The following is a 14,224-nucleotide window of genomic DNA, read 5'->3' on the forward strand; positions in this document are numbered from 1 at the left end:
GGACAGAGGAGCCTGGTGGGCTGCAGTCCGTGGGGTCGCTAGGAGTTGGACACAACTGAGCAGCTTCACTTTCACTTTTCACTTTCATGCACTGGAGAAGGAAATGGCAACCCACTCCAGTGATCTTGCCTGGCGAATCCCAGGGACAGTGGGGCCTGGTGGGCTGCTGTCTATGCGGTCACACAGAGTCAGACACGACTGAAGCGACTTAGCAGCAGCAGCAGCAGCTGTTCTTTATTCATCATTAACTCTCAAGTAACTGTCACAAAGTGAAAACTCTGTTTCTTGCCTGGATGGTGTAAGGTGTGAAAAAGAAAAGGAATCAGGTTTAAAAAGGTGATGATTCTTAGCTGGAATACGAATTCCAGATACAAGAAAGAAAACTGATTATCATTCAGTCAATTCACCGTATCACTTCTATCAGTCAAGATGCACTGGCTGCAAGGGGAGGAAACCTGTCCACCATCGTTTAACCAAAAAGGAACTGATTTTCCTGCCATTATGAGTCTAGAAATAGTACAGGGTCAGCACAATGACCCCAAAAGATCCCAGCTTCTTCCGTCCACAACCAGACTCAACTCTGCCTTTGTAAACAGAAGACGCTAAAGCCCAGGAAATGCACAAATGTCCAAGGAAAGTTGTTGAAAACTCCACTTGCAGAAAAGGACAAAAGCTGATGGGCTGTTTCAGAAAAAGCCTTGCAACCTCACTTTGGAATTTCAAAAGGAGAAGGAAAAGAAGAGGAAACGGGAGAGGGAAAAGAAAGGAAAATCAGATACTGTCAACCTCAACAAAATAACCAAAACTTTCTGAGCTAAATATCACTAAATGTTACTTCAATATTATCCAACTGCTGCAAATGCCACTTGAAGGACAAAATCAATTTTCAATAAAGTGTAATGGTTAAGGGCAGAAACCCTGCAGTCAAATCCCTTATGCTCAAATCTCAACTCCCACTGCTGAGCAACTGTGTGACCTTAGGAAGGTACTCAGCTTCACTAAGCCTCAGTGGCTCACGGCGGGGATAACAATAGCCCTTACTTTGCAGGATCACAGGTCGGACCAAGTGAGACAGCACCAGTAGAAACAGCACAGTGCCTGCACACGTCTGATGCATGTACCAAACCCAGCTCTGGCCTTTGGAGCAGGATGGCCATCACCATCACCGCTGTACCCTGGCATAGTTCAACAGACATCCAGTCCCCGCCTGACCTCAATAACGGAAGTCTTTCTGTTCTGCTTCTTTCAGCAAGCCACAGAAACAAAGCAGTATAGAGCAGTGAAATCTGAAAGCTCTCCATCAGAATTTTCTCATCTGCTGAATCCTTGGGCAATTTAAATATGCATCTTTTTATTCTTTACTTCCAAATGTTCCTCACATATTCAGCAAGAATCAGATATTTCACAGATAAAAAATTATAAGTACAAAATTCAAAGAAAATTACCTATCTTTGAAGTTACAGAACTAAGGCTGTAACTGGGACTAAAGCCCATATCGGGATAATTTTAAGTCCTTCATTTAAGTGGCAATTTTGGTTCTGTCTCTTAAAAGTCTTTCATCTACTGTTGGAGACTGAGTTAGCATCAAATTTACTTAAATGCCGAGTGTTTTTCTACTCTCTGGATCCTTGGACAGCACCTCAGTCTGGTGCCAAGCGAAGACTGCTCTCCTAACAAGCGTCTGCTCAATTACTCCAGTGGGGGTCATTCTAGGCCTCCTCTCTGTATGCAGTTTTTCCTGTCACCTAAATCTTGCTCACAGGCACTCCAGTTCAGGTTCATAACCAGCTGTTCTCAGGGTGTGGTTCCCAAGACCCTTCCACAAGGTCCACAGGATCAGAACTCTTTTCACAGTAACTGTCAGACCTGTAATGGAGTAGCTGCAGCAGAGACCACATGGCCCACAGAGTTTAAGATATTTGTCATCTGACCCCTGATGGGAAAACTCTGCCAATCTCTGCTTTAGGGCATGAATCTTTCAAAAAGTGATGCTTATGTTTCCTCTTAAATGACACAGAAGATGTTTCATTTTGCATCAAAATATACATCTTATTAAACAAACAAAACAAAAATGAAGTTTGTATTAAAAACACTCAGAAATCTTCAAACCAAATCCTGAAAAAAAACACTGATACAACCCTCCAGGAGGTTATGTAACAGCTCTTCTCTCATGGTTTAAGATTTTATTATGAGTTTCCCCAGGACTACCTACCAAAGCCAAATCTCCATCAGCATCAAAAAGAGACTACAAATCAGGCTGGACAGGGGTAAGACCTTTAGAGAATACCCACTAAAGATGGGTGACTTCTGCTGCCTTCTGTGAATGAATATCTATGGATCTCACCTTCCTACCATGAGTGACTGTAAGGCTGGGCAAAACATAGGAAACAACTGCTTTCAGGCATTGAGACACCAGGCAGAGCAGAACTGGGATTCCTGAGAAATCAAGTGAGGTAAGTCCTCTAATCGCTCTCCTCCCTGCAGAAAGGAGGAAGAATCTAAGTGGAGCACAGCAGTCTGGAAGGACCAAAGAGACAGGGACTGGAGTTAAGTTGCTGAGTATTAGGGGTTTTGCAAGACAGGGCACACTGAGGGAGGTATGCAGAGAGAGCCCTTCAGGAATCTATACAGAGATTCCTCCTAAAAGCTAAATCGACCCTAAGTGAAGCTACACTGTGTGCGTGTTCAGTCGCTAAGTCATGTCCAACTCTTTGAGAATCCATGAACTCTAGCCTGCCAGGCACCTCTGTCCATGGGATTTCTCTGGCAAGAATACAGGAGCAGTTTGCCATTTCCTTCTCCAGAGGATCTTCCCCACCTAAGGACTGAACCTGTGTCTCCTGCATTGTAGGCAGATTCTTTACCACTGAGCCACCCAAGAAGAGAAAACTACACTAGACCTGTCCTAATGAAGTTTAACAAGTCTGGAATGGATCAACCTAATCCACAAATTACTTAGCTGCCAACCAAAACAAAGGTCAATACTCTTCAAAGTAAGATGACAAAATTCGGAAACTCCACAACATAATGTACTCAAGCAGCAATGGACAGGGCTGACAGAATCAGCAGACAAGGATATTAAAACAGACAAAGATATTATAAATACACTTCATGTGCTCAAGAATACAAAAGAAAACTTGAGCATAATGAAGAGAAAAATAAGATTCCATTTAATTCTTTTTTATGTCTTCTAAAGCTCAAAAAAGTCTCTGAAATTAAAAGTCCCCTGGATAGACTTAGCATATTAGACCCTTGAAAAGACAGGACTAATGAACTTGAAGACACAGCAAAAGAAACTATTCATACTGAAGCCAAGGAGAAAAAAAAAAAGACTTGAAAAAAATCACCCAGGCCTCGGTGACTTATGGGACAGTACCAAGCAGTCTAACAATACATGCGATTGGAGCCCCAGAAGGAGAAGGGAGAGAAATAGTAGCAGAAATTTTTTTCCAAATTTGATCAAAACCGTAAGTCTACAAATCCATAAAGCTCAAAGAACATCAGAGAGAATAAACAAAGTAAATCACATCAAGGCATATCACAATCAAATTGCTGAAAAACAGTGATAGTGAAACGAAAGAAGAAACATTATGTTGCGCCCCTGCTTCTATATGTGATAGATACAAAATAAAAATAAATCTAAACCAAACAAAGCAAATAATATCTTCCTAGATCTTCTCATCAAAAAATTGTGGTCAAGTTCAGGAAAACTGAACTTTCCTCATTTTACTGTAGAGGCCTTCCTTTACTAGCACCCCTAGCATCAGCTTAGGCTGTCTACTGAGTAATTAAGCATGAACAAAATATAGTTAAATTACTGAAAAATAACTATCACAATGCTATATACCATACAGTTCACAAATATCACATACTTTTGATTGCATGTTCCTTGAGATCAGAAACTTTCATGTTTCAGCACATAAATTTCTAGTGCAGTTTCTAGTGGTTTGAACATAAGGGTTTGAACACATACAAATGAGTCAATCTCATCTCATCCTCAGTACATTACTATGCGGTGTACATACAAGATGAGAAAACAAGATGCCCAGAGGGTTAAATGAGTGTCCCAAGCTCACCCAAAAGGTGAGCGGTATCTCACATCCCTAGAGCAATGCCACTGCACAGGGTTACCTCAAAACAGACACAAAAGAAAGAAGTTTTAATTATTACTTACTCTGAGTTTCCACGAGATCCAAAGCCACACTAGAAGCTGTGTCCATCCCGGAGTTGATACAGGATTGGAAGTTTTTCAAGGAGGAGAGTGCAGATTCTACACCACTGAAGGATATAAAACCAGTTGAACCTGAACCTGAACTTGAAGTGGAACGCCCCGGCATCTTGAAATTATTACCTAGGTTTTCAAACACAGTGAAATGAGATTTATGAATAAGAATAATAACTGCATAGAAAAACAGAACCACTAGAAATATCCATATGACTGTATCTAGCATCTCTACAAATGCTACACTATTCTATATCCCTTGAAAGGATATCAAAGCATTGTGCCATTATCTGGGCCACCAAACACAGTATCTGCCCTTTAATATACAGGGAAGGTAGGTGTTCTCATTTTTTAAAGGAAGGATAATACCCTCTTCCAAAAGATTCCCTGATTCTCTAAAGAATTCAACAAGAGCTCAGTTCCCAAAAACCTAAAACAAAAATGGGTCAGAAAGAGTAGACTGCTCATATGATGCATTTTTCCAAAAAAAGAAAATAGTAGCAATAAAATAGTTTAATAAGGGAGAATTTTCAAAACCTGCAATTTTTAACTTATGTGACATATAAGTACTGATTTTAAGGCAGTGAATTAGAAGCCACCTCCAGGCCGTGGCATAAAAACCAAACTGTCTCTCTACACCATCAAATTTTACAGCTTGAAACAGACAAGCAATGACCTTAGAAGTCACATACTGAAGATGGAGAATCACCAAAAGGAAGGAGCCTAGGTTCCCACATCACTGCTTGGAGGAAAACTGCCCACCAGTCAGGTTCCGTGCATGAAAGAAATCGAAAAGAACTTCAGTTTTCCAAAGCCATTTAGATTTGGGGATACATCTATTATTATAACACCAATTGTTGTTCAAAAAACACAACCCTGCAAGGACCAAATGATATGGTTCAAGTATTCAGTTATCTGGGGGGTCAATCTAGATTCTAGTGTAAGTCTAAATTGTCCAGAACAGCACTATCTAAAAAAACTTCTTTCCTCCATGACAAAAATGTTCTTCCTATAGTCTGCATTGTCCAATATGGAAGCCACCATGCATGTGGGATTATTATTTAGCAGTGATTACTGATGGTCACAATAGCATCAGTAGCCTGACTGAAGAACTGAGTTTTAAATTTTATTTCATTATAACCAATTTAAATTTAAATAGCCATACTGTAACTCAACTACACTTTCAAAAAAATAGTAATATATCCACATTGAAACAGATTTCAGTTCAGTTCAGTTACTCAGTTGTGTCTGACTCTTTGCAACCCCATGAATTGCAGCACTCCAGGCCTCCCTGTCCATCACCAACTCCCGGAGTTCACTCAAACTCATATCCATCAAGTCGGTGATGCCATCCAGCCATCTCATCCTCTGTCATCCCCTTCTCCTCCTGCCCCGAATCCCTCCCAGCATCAGACTCTTTTCCAATGAGTCAACTCTTCACATGAGGTGGCCAAAGTATTGGAGTTTCAGCTTCAGCATCAGTCCTTCCAATGAACACCTAGGACTGATCTCTTTTAGAATGGACTGGTTGGATCTCTTTGCAGTCCAAGGGACTCTCCAGAGTCTTCTCCAACACCACAGTTCAAAAGCATCAATTCTTCAGCACTCAGCTTTCTTCACAGTCCAACTCTCACATCCATACATGACTACTGGAAAAACCATGGCCTTGAGTAGACGGACCTCTGTTGGCAAAGTAATGTCTCTGCTTTTAAATATGCTATCTAGGTTGGTCATACAGAGAAGGCGATGGCACCTCACTCCAATACTCTTTGCCTGGAAAATTCCATGGACGGAGGAGCCTGGTAGGCTGCAGTCCATGGGGTCGATAAGAGTCGGACACAACTGAGCGACTTCCCTTTCACTTTTCACTTTCATGCATTGGAGATGTAAATGGCAACCCACTCCAGTGTTCTTGCCTGGAGAATCCCAGGGATGGGGGAGCCTGGTGGGCTGCCGTCTATGGGGTCACAGAGTCGGACATGACTGAAGTGACTTAGCAGGCAGGCAGGTTGGTCATAACTTTCCTTCCAAGGAGTAAGCATCTTTTAATTTCATGGCTGTAATCACCATCTGCAGTGATTTTGGAGCCCAAAAAAATAAAGTCTGACACTGTTTCCACTCTTTCCCCACCTATTTCCCAAGAAATGATGGGACCAGATGCCATGATCTTCGTTTTCTGAATGTTGAGCTTTAAGCCAACTTTTTCACTATCCTCTTTCACTTTCATCAAGAGGCTTCTTAGTTCCTCTTCACTTTCTGCCATAAGGGTGGTGTCATCTGCATATCTGAGGTGATTGATATTTCTCCTGGCAATCTTGATTCCAGCTTGTGCTTCTTCCAGCACAGTGTTTGTCATGATGTACTCTGCATATAAGTTAAATAAGCAGGGTGACAGTATACAGCCTTGACATACTCCTTTTCCTATTTGGAACCAGTCTGTTGTTCCATGTCCAGTTCTAACTTCATGACCTGCATTTAGGTTTCTCAAGAGGCAGGTCAAGTGGTCTGATATTCCCATCTCTCTCAGAATTTTCCACAGTTTATTGTGATCCACACAGTCAAAGGCTTTGGCATAGTCAATAAAGCAGAAATAGATGTTTTTCTCGAACTCTCTTCCTTTTTCCATGATCCAGAGGATGTTGGCAATTTGATCTCTGGTTCCTCTGCCTTTTCTAAAACCAACTTGAACATCTGGAAGTTCACGCTTCACGTACTCCTGAAGCCTGGCTTGGAGAATTTTGAGCATTACTTTACTAGCATGTGAGATGAGTGCAACTGTGTGGTAGTTTGAGCATTCTTTGGCATTGCCTTTCTTCTAAACAGATTTAGATGTCTTTTTATATCAATATCAAAACTTAAAAAAAAATCATTATTCTTGGTACACAGTCACATTCTTTAATCAGTTTATTAGCCATATCTGTCTTTAATACTATGACATGGGTGTTTTTGAAGATGTATTATCTCAATGTGCTCTTATTATTTTCATTTTTCTTCCTGAAATTCTGTTCAAAACTGCATGTCATGCTTATGAATGTGAAGCTGTTGACACCTTCAAATGAGTCTTTTCTGAAGACTATTTTTTTAAAAAACTGTAAAATACTACAAGTAACCTACTGTGAAGCTCAGAAGTAAGGAAAATGTTTTCTATTCTAATCTCATTTTTCCAATAGATATATGTAAATATTTCATCACTAATATTTTTACCTCTTTCTGCCTCTATTCAGAGGATCTCTGTTCAACAAATATCTTTTATAAAACCAAACTTACCAAGTAAGTTACCTATTATTATTTTTGTCAATACTCTGCTATGTAGAAACAATGCAAAAAAATATATATTAAATAACCACATGTGTCTAGTGGCTACTGCACTGGACAGCACTGTTCTAGAAATACAATTATCAAAGTATAAGATATATATACACATATACATATACTATATATATATATATATATATATATACTATCACACACATACATACACACTAGGGGTTAGGCTAGTCACAGTATGAACAGGACGTATCTTCCTAGAATATTAATTTTACTTAAAGAAAACATGAAACACATTTATATTAAAACAAACATTAGTTACGTTATAGAGTAAAACGTGGGGGCAATACTAGTAGGCGTTGACTACTAAAAAATCCAGCAGGGGTTCAACATGTAGCCTCTGGAGCCGGACTATGTGAGTTCAAAGCCTGATGTTGCCTTTAAAGTAGCTGAATAACTTGCAACAAATTATTTAACCTGTCAATGCCTGCCTTTCCCTTTCTGCAACATGAGGATGATCCAGTGCCAGTATCAAGGGTTACTGGGAGGACTAAATGAGTTCACTTGTTTAACAAAACACTCAGAATAATGCCTGGCAAATCATCTTTTAAAATGAGAACAAATATCACCACTGACTTAATCATCACTGTGAGCAGCAATACAGAATAGTGCATAAGTGAAATGGACCCTGGACACCAATGCCTGGAAATTCCACCTGTCCACACCACTCAAAACTGCATCACTCTGAACAGCTTAACTTCTCTATCTTCGGTTCCCACCCTCCCCCCTACCCCATGTAAAAAGGAGATAAGCCATTATTGTAAGGATAAATTAAATTTTACAGTTTTCTCAAACTTGTCTGATCTTAAGAATCAGTTGAAATACTTTCTAAAAATACAGATTAATGGATACTATCTCAGACCTACTGAATCAGTCTCTAGTGGACATTCTGAGGAAATGATATTTTTATGAAGCACCCCAAATAATTCAGGTATGGTGAACACTGAGATAATTGTGCCCTCCAAAATTCATGTTTACCATAACTTCCAAAGTGATGACATATGGAGATGGAATCTTTGGGAGATGATTAGGTTTAAGTGAGGGGGGAGCTCTCGTGATGGGACTGGCATCATTAGAAGAGGAAGAGACACAGGGCTCACTCTCTCTGTCCTTCATGTAAAGATACAGGAAGGTGGCCATCTGCAATGAGGAGGACAGCCCTCACCAGTACTCAACTACACCAGCAACTTTTAGTCTTCAAAACTGTGAGAAATAAATTTCTGTTGCTTAAACCACCAGTCTATGATAATTTTTAACAGGAGCCTGAAGTAAGACACAATGTATATAAGGATTAAGGGCTTTCCTGATAGCTCAGTTGGTGAAGAATCCGCAATGCAGGGTTCGATTCCTGGGCCTGGAAGATCCGCTGGAGAAGGGATAGGCTACCCATTCCAGTATTCCTGGGCTTCCCTTGTGGTTCTGCTGGTAAAGAATCCGCCTGCAATGCAGGAGCCCCAGGTTCGATTGCTGGGTTGGGAAGATCCCCTGAAGAAGGGAAAAGCTACCCACTCCAATATTCTGGCCTGGAGAATTCCATGGGCTGTATAGTCCATGGGGTCGCAAAGAGTTGAACACGACTAAGCGACTTTCACTTTCACTTCTTCATCTCCATATAAGGATTAATATAATCCAGGACAAATGGAAAGCCATCCTTTTTATATGAATGCAGAATTCACATTACTCCAATGAAACTTTACACTTGCAGACAGGTGAGGAAAACATCTTTCTGTAATTCTGAACTACCGAGAGGAACAATTCAGATCCAAAAGCAAAAGAAAAATGGCTTTTCCCTACCTCTGACAGAGGAGCCTGGCGGGCAATAGTTCATAGGGTCACAGAGTTGGATACAACTGAAGTGACTTAGCATGCAAGTACAGCTAAGTACATAAGTCACAGGGCAGCCTGCCACAACAAAGAATTATTTGGTCCCAAATGTCAGTGCAGTAGTTGAGAAACCTTGGTTCAAACTAACCACTTCGTGAAGCCTTCCTCGGGGAACAGTGATTATTTTGTTCTCTATACCTATGGTCTCAAACAAAGCTTAAAACAGGGTTACCCACTTCCTGAGTTTTTCCCCTAGCATATTATGTTGCCTTCCCTAACAGGCCTTGTCTTCATCAGTTGGTGCTGCTGTAACAAAATACCACAGACACAGTAACATATAAACAACAGAAACATTTCTACAGTTCTGGAGGTTACGAAGTCCAAGGTCAAGGCACCAGCACAGTCACATTCTGCTGAAGGCCCTCTTCCTGTGGTTCATGGCCAAGGTCTTCTAGTTCTGTGTCTTTACATGGTCGAAGGGGTAAGGGACCTCTCCAGAGCCTCTTTTATAAAGGTATCAAGCCTACTTGGAGGGCTCCATCCTCATGATCTAAGCACTTCCAAAGGCTCTAGCGCCTAATTACCATCATCTTGGCTTTGGGAATTCAACATATGAACTGGGGGTGGGGTGGGAGAGAATATAAACATTCAGACCACAACGGGTCTTTAAGATTCTCTGTAGATGGGGTGGCCAATAATTAGCTAGTGTAAAAATAAAAATATTCCTCTCATCTTTGGGTACAGCAAGTGATAAACACACAAATAACCTAGATACTGTGCTGACCACCTTTAAATCCATAGGGCCCTATACAAGTTCAGCCACCAGAGCTGTACCTTCTTTTTCAATATGCAAGGTTACATCCTGCATATTGTTGAAGCGTTCTCTTATCCATACAAGCAATTGCTTGTTTTCTTCTTCATGCTACTACTATCCCCTCCCAACCACACACACATATTCTACTTTAAAGTGAAAGTAAAGTCGCTCAGTCCTGTCTTGACTCTTTGCGACCCCATGGACTATAGCCTACCAGGCTCCTCTGTCCATGGGATTTTCCAGACAATAGTACTGGAGTGGGTTGCCATTTCCTTCTCCAAGGGATCTTCCCAACCCAGGGATCGAATCCGGGTCTACTTGCTCACATGTCTGCCACTCTTTCACCTTGCCAGCAACTTAAACTAGAATTCTGACATATTCCACACTACATAAATAGTTACATAAATTCCCCTCACACAAAATAGGCAACCAATAACAATTTGGAAGAGTTGCATCAATAACAGAAACCATTTCTATGTCCTCTATAGCATGCCATGAACTGGTATCCCTAAGCTTTGCTCTCATTATAGTTAATCCTCACAACCATTTACAGGCGAGAAGAGAAAAGGAAACTGACGCCGGGAGAGTTTATTTCAACTATGTGCCCAAGGCCCTGCTCTGAAAGCCAGCTCAAACCAGATTTCTTTAGATCAAGAATTTGGGACCTCACACTATTATATATAAACAGATAGACAATAGAGTCCTACTCTAGAGTCCCTAAGGCACAGGGAACTATATTCAATATCTTAATAATCTATAATGGAAAAGAACCTGAAATATATACATATACACATATACATCTGAATCACCTTGCTGTACACCTGAAACTAACACACTGTAAGTGAACAATATTTCAATAAAAAAATAATTCATGATCCACACATTTAGAGCCAAAAGATGGAGAGATGGCGTCTTGGAGAGTGAGGTCAGCGGCCCCAGCCTCCCTGCTGTGACCGTGAGAAGAACCACGACCATAACCTAGGTCCACAGCTCGCAGCTCCGGGCACCAGCGGAGCGCCCGAGAAGGCGGCGACACCCCCCGTCACCCTCCCCATCGCCATCCCTCGCTCCTGCCTTACCTTGCTGCCGGACGTAGCTCTTGTCCGGCTGCGCCCGGATTCCCCGCGCCCGGACCCCAACTCCTTCCTTCACTCTCGTCCCCTGTCGCAAAAACGGCAAGCGCGGGCTCGGACGTCATCAGTAGTCGCCGGCGAGCGGTCACATGATGCCCCGCCGCCGCTCCCCGCCCCTCTGTCATGTGACAGCCGCGGGACCAGGGGCGGAAGCCGGGTTCTGGCCGGCTCAGGATAAGGGAAGGGCTGGGGGTAAAAGAGGAAGGACCCTTACGGAGACAGAGGGGTGGGGGCCCGGCGTGCAGACTCCGCGCACGACCGCGGGCCCTGCGCGTGCGCCCTGGCGCGGCCCAGGTGCCAGGTGAGTCGGGGCAGTGTGCGCGCGCCGCCCCCTTCACGTCCCCCGTCCCCTCCCCCGCCCCGGGGCTTGGCCGCGCTGGCCCAGGCGCGGGGCTGGGGGGATTTTGCGGCGTGGGGTGGGGTCTGGCTGGGGGAGCCTGGCGTAAGAGGACTGGGGGTTTTCCTGGAACCGCGGCTGCAGTTCAGACTCCGCATCTCCACTCAGGTGGAAACAGTTTTCCACGCTGCTTTGGCGCTTTAGGAAGTGATGATGTTCAGCTGCTTGGTCCGCATCTGATCCTTCAGGTTTCCGGGAGTAAAGCTTTGTGGACGTCGTGATTCCTCCATTTACTGTCGAGAAACCTGAGTGGTTGGTGGAAGCTTTTGCAGTTGAATTCTAGTTTTGCCATGGGCTGAGTTTGGGCAAGTCATTGTCGCTCTCTGCACCTTAATTGCCTCACCTGTGACACGCCAAAGTCTTTGCGTTTAAAAAAAAAAAATTCTGAGTGTCCTGATTTTTCTGTGGTAGTAAAGTAGTGAAGTGAAAGTCGCTCACTCGTGTCCGACTCTTTGCGACCCCATGGACTATACAGCCCATGGAATTCTCCAGGCCAGAATACTGGAGTAGGTAGCCTTTCGGTTCTCCAGGGGGTCTTCTCAACCCAGGGATCGAACCCAGGTCTCCCGCATTGCAGGCGGATTCTTTACCATCTGACCCACAAAGGAAGCCCAAGAATACCGGAGTGGGTACAGTTAGAAAAACAGAAAACACAGATCCGGTAAGGGAACTGGGTCTCCGGATAGATTCCAAGTGCGTGGAGCTTCCTCCAACCTAGATGGTTGCCGGGAGGAGGGAGATTCTTCCCTGCCTTTGTCCGCTACAAGGAACACTTTCCTGTTTTTTGGTTTGTTTTTTTTTTAATTCTGTTTCAGGATCCATGAGTCAAACTAAAGTGATTAGGCTCATTTTAGAACTTTCCTGTAAGAGATGCGCCGGTGGCTTTTATCTTGATCAACAACCGCTACAGTTTATTCCTGATAATGGATGGGTGGGGACTAGTGCTCCATTCTTTCTGTAACTGAGGTTTTTATAAAAGGATTAAACTAGATCAATCCTTTGTCCTCTGTGTAGGATAAAGAATGATTCTTCCCAGGGCACTTTAATTTTCATAATTCAGTTCTGTACTCCTTGGGCAGTTGGTATAATGCTGCCATGCTTCATTCTTGAAAGCATGTTGTCTTTTGTCTAGAATTACTTTGCAAACTAAAAATCACAGTTCGATACCAGTTCTTTAAAATGAGGTTACAGCCACTTTTCTGAGTGCCTTGTAAAAAGAAACTTAGGAAATTGAGTGGAATTTCTGGTTTCATTTCATGGCAAATAATAAGACAACCTACATTGAGATAAGTGGTCATTATGAATTGTCTTCATTCCTAGCACCAGGAGAATCTCTAAAAGGAAGATTTAATATATTATAGTTTCTTCTACCATGCTTATTCACACCTCATTCTAGAGTGATTTTTTTTTTAAGTCTCAACTAAATCTTAACATCTGTAAAGCCACCTACCTCTGATATCACTGCAACATGATTAGGCGTATTTAATGATGCTTCTTAAATTCTGTTCTTTAGGACCAGTTTTTCAGCCAACAATGGGGCTATTTACCAAAGACTGTTGTCGTTTAGTCGCGAAGTCAAATCTGACTCTTTGAGGCCCCATGGATTGTAGCCTGCTGGGCTCCTCTGTCCATGGGATTTCCCAGGCAAGAATACTGAAGTGGGTTGCCATTTCCTTCTCCAGGGGATCTTTCCAGCTCAGGGATTGAACCCACGTCTCCTATCTTGGCAGATGGGTTCTTTACCACTGAAGTTGTCTACAGTGTAACTCATTGGGTAAAAAGGATTTAAATAAGACACAGGCACACCAAAGTTTTGCCTTATGTCATTATCCCAGGCCTAAGCCTCCTTGTCCACATGCATGCGTGTGCCCAGTGTGTCTGTTTGTTGGGAGAGAAGGCAGGTCATGTTGCTTTGCTTTAAGCTGTTTTGGCCACACTGTCCTGTCTTGGTATTCAAACGGTAGCAGTTAGACCTGTTGATCGTAGGATTCCCCGCTTCTGAATTGAGTCTAGAATTTCATCCTGCTGAAACCTGGGTTAGTTTGGTGTCCTTGACTTTTGTTCCCATTTTCCTTTATTTTCTCCTCTCATTTTCCAAGCCAGACCATTTCAGTAGGAGAAGTGGAATGAAATTATCTGAAATTCAGCCTACTAGGGATCAGTGTGACTCAACAAGCAAGCTTCACAGAGAAAACTGAAAGGACTTGTTAATAATTTATGTCTTAATGTATATTGTAGACAACCCTTGCACGAGAGAGTTCTGGATAACTGTAGTGGTTCCTCGGTAATCCCTGCTATAGGCCCCAGCTCCACCTCCCCTGTCTCTGCTTCTGTCCCCAGCTCACTCCCCACCAGCCACTTCAACTACTTGTTCTTCCTTGCACATTCCTACCCCGAGGCCTTACTTGTACTTCCTTGTAACTCCTTCCTGGAATGCCCTTCTCATAGATCATCATCTAAAATTACCTTCAAACCTAGTGGCTTTAAAACAGTATAAACATTTTTTT

General features: G+C 42.6%; 2 protein-coding genes across 4 annotated transcripts in view; one reads left to right on the forward strand and one right to left on the reverse strand.

Moving 5' to 3' along the window:
- Positions 1-11,343, reverse strand: part of NSMCE2 (NSE2 (MMS21) homolog, SMC5-SMC6 complex SUMO ligase) — a 231,101-nt gene extending 219,758 nt beyond the window's left edge. For both annotated transcript variants that reach the window (XM_052651787.1, XM_052651786.1), the window contains exons 1-2: positions 11,267-11,343; positions 4,175-4,351 (exon numbers count right to left, since the gene is read on the reverse strand). In XM_052651787.1, coding sequence (XP_052507747.1) covers positions 4,175-4,337 — 163 coding nt within the window. In that variant the 5' untranslated portion in view covers positions 4,338-4,351; positions 11,267-11,343. The remainder of the gene's footprint in view (positions 1-4,174; positions 4,352-11,266) is intronic.
- A 136-nt stretch (positions 11,344-11,479) lies between these two features.
- The window catches only part of WASHC5 (WASH complex subunit 5), a 56,482-nt gene continuing 53,737 nt past the window's right edge, over positions 11,480-14,224 (forward strand). For both annotated transcript variants that reach the window (XM_052651511.1, XM_052651512.1), the window contains exon 1: positions 11,480-11,621. The gene's annotated coding sequence lies outside the window, so the exon portion shown is untranslated. The remainder of the gene's footprint in view (positions 11,622-14,224) is intronic.

Source organism: Budorcas taxicolor, chromosome 14, assembly GCF_023091745.1.
Source record: "Budorcas taxicolor isolate Tak-1 chromosome 14, Takin1.1, whole genome shotgun sequence".
Lineage (NCBI taxonomy): Eukaryota > Metazoa > Chordata > Mammalia > Artiodactyla > Bovidae > Budorcas > Budorcas taxicolor.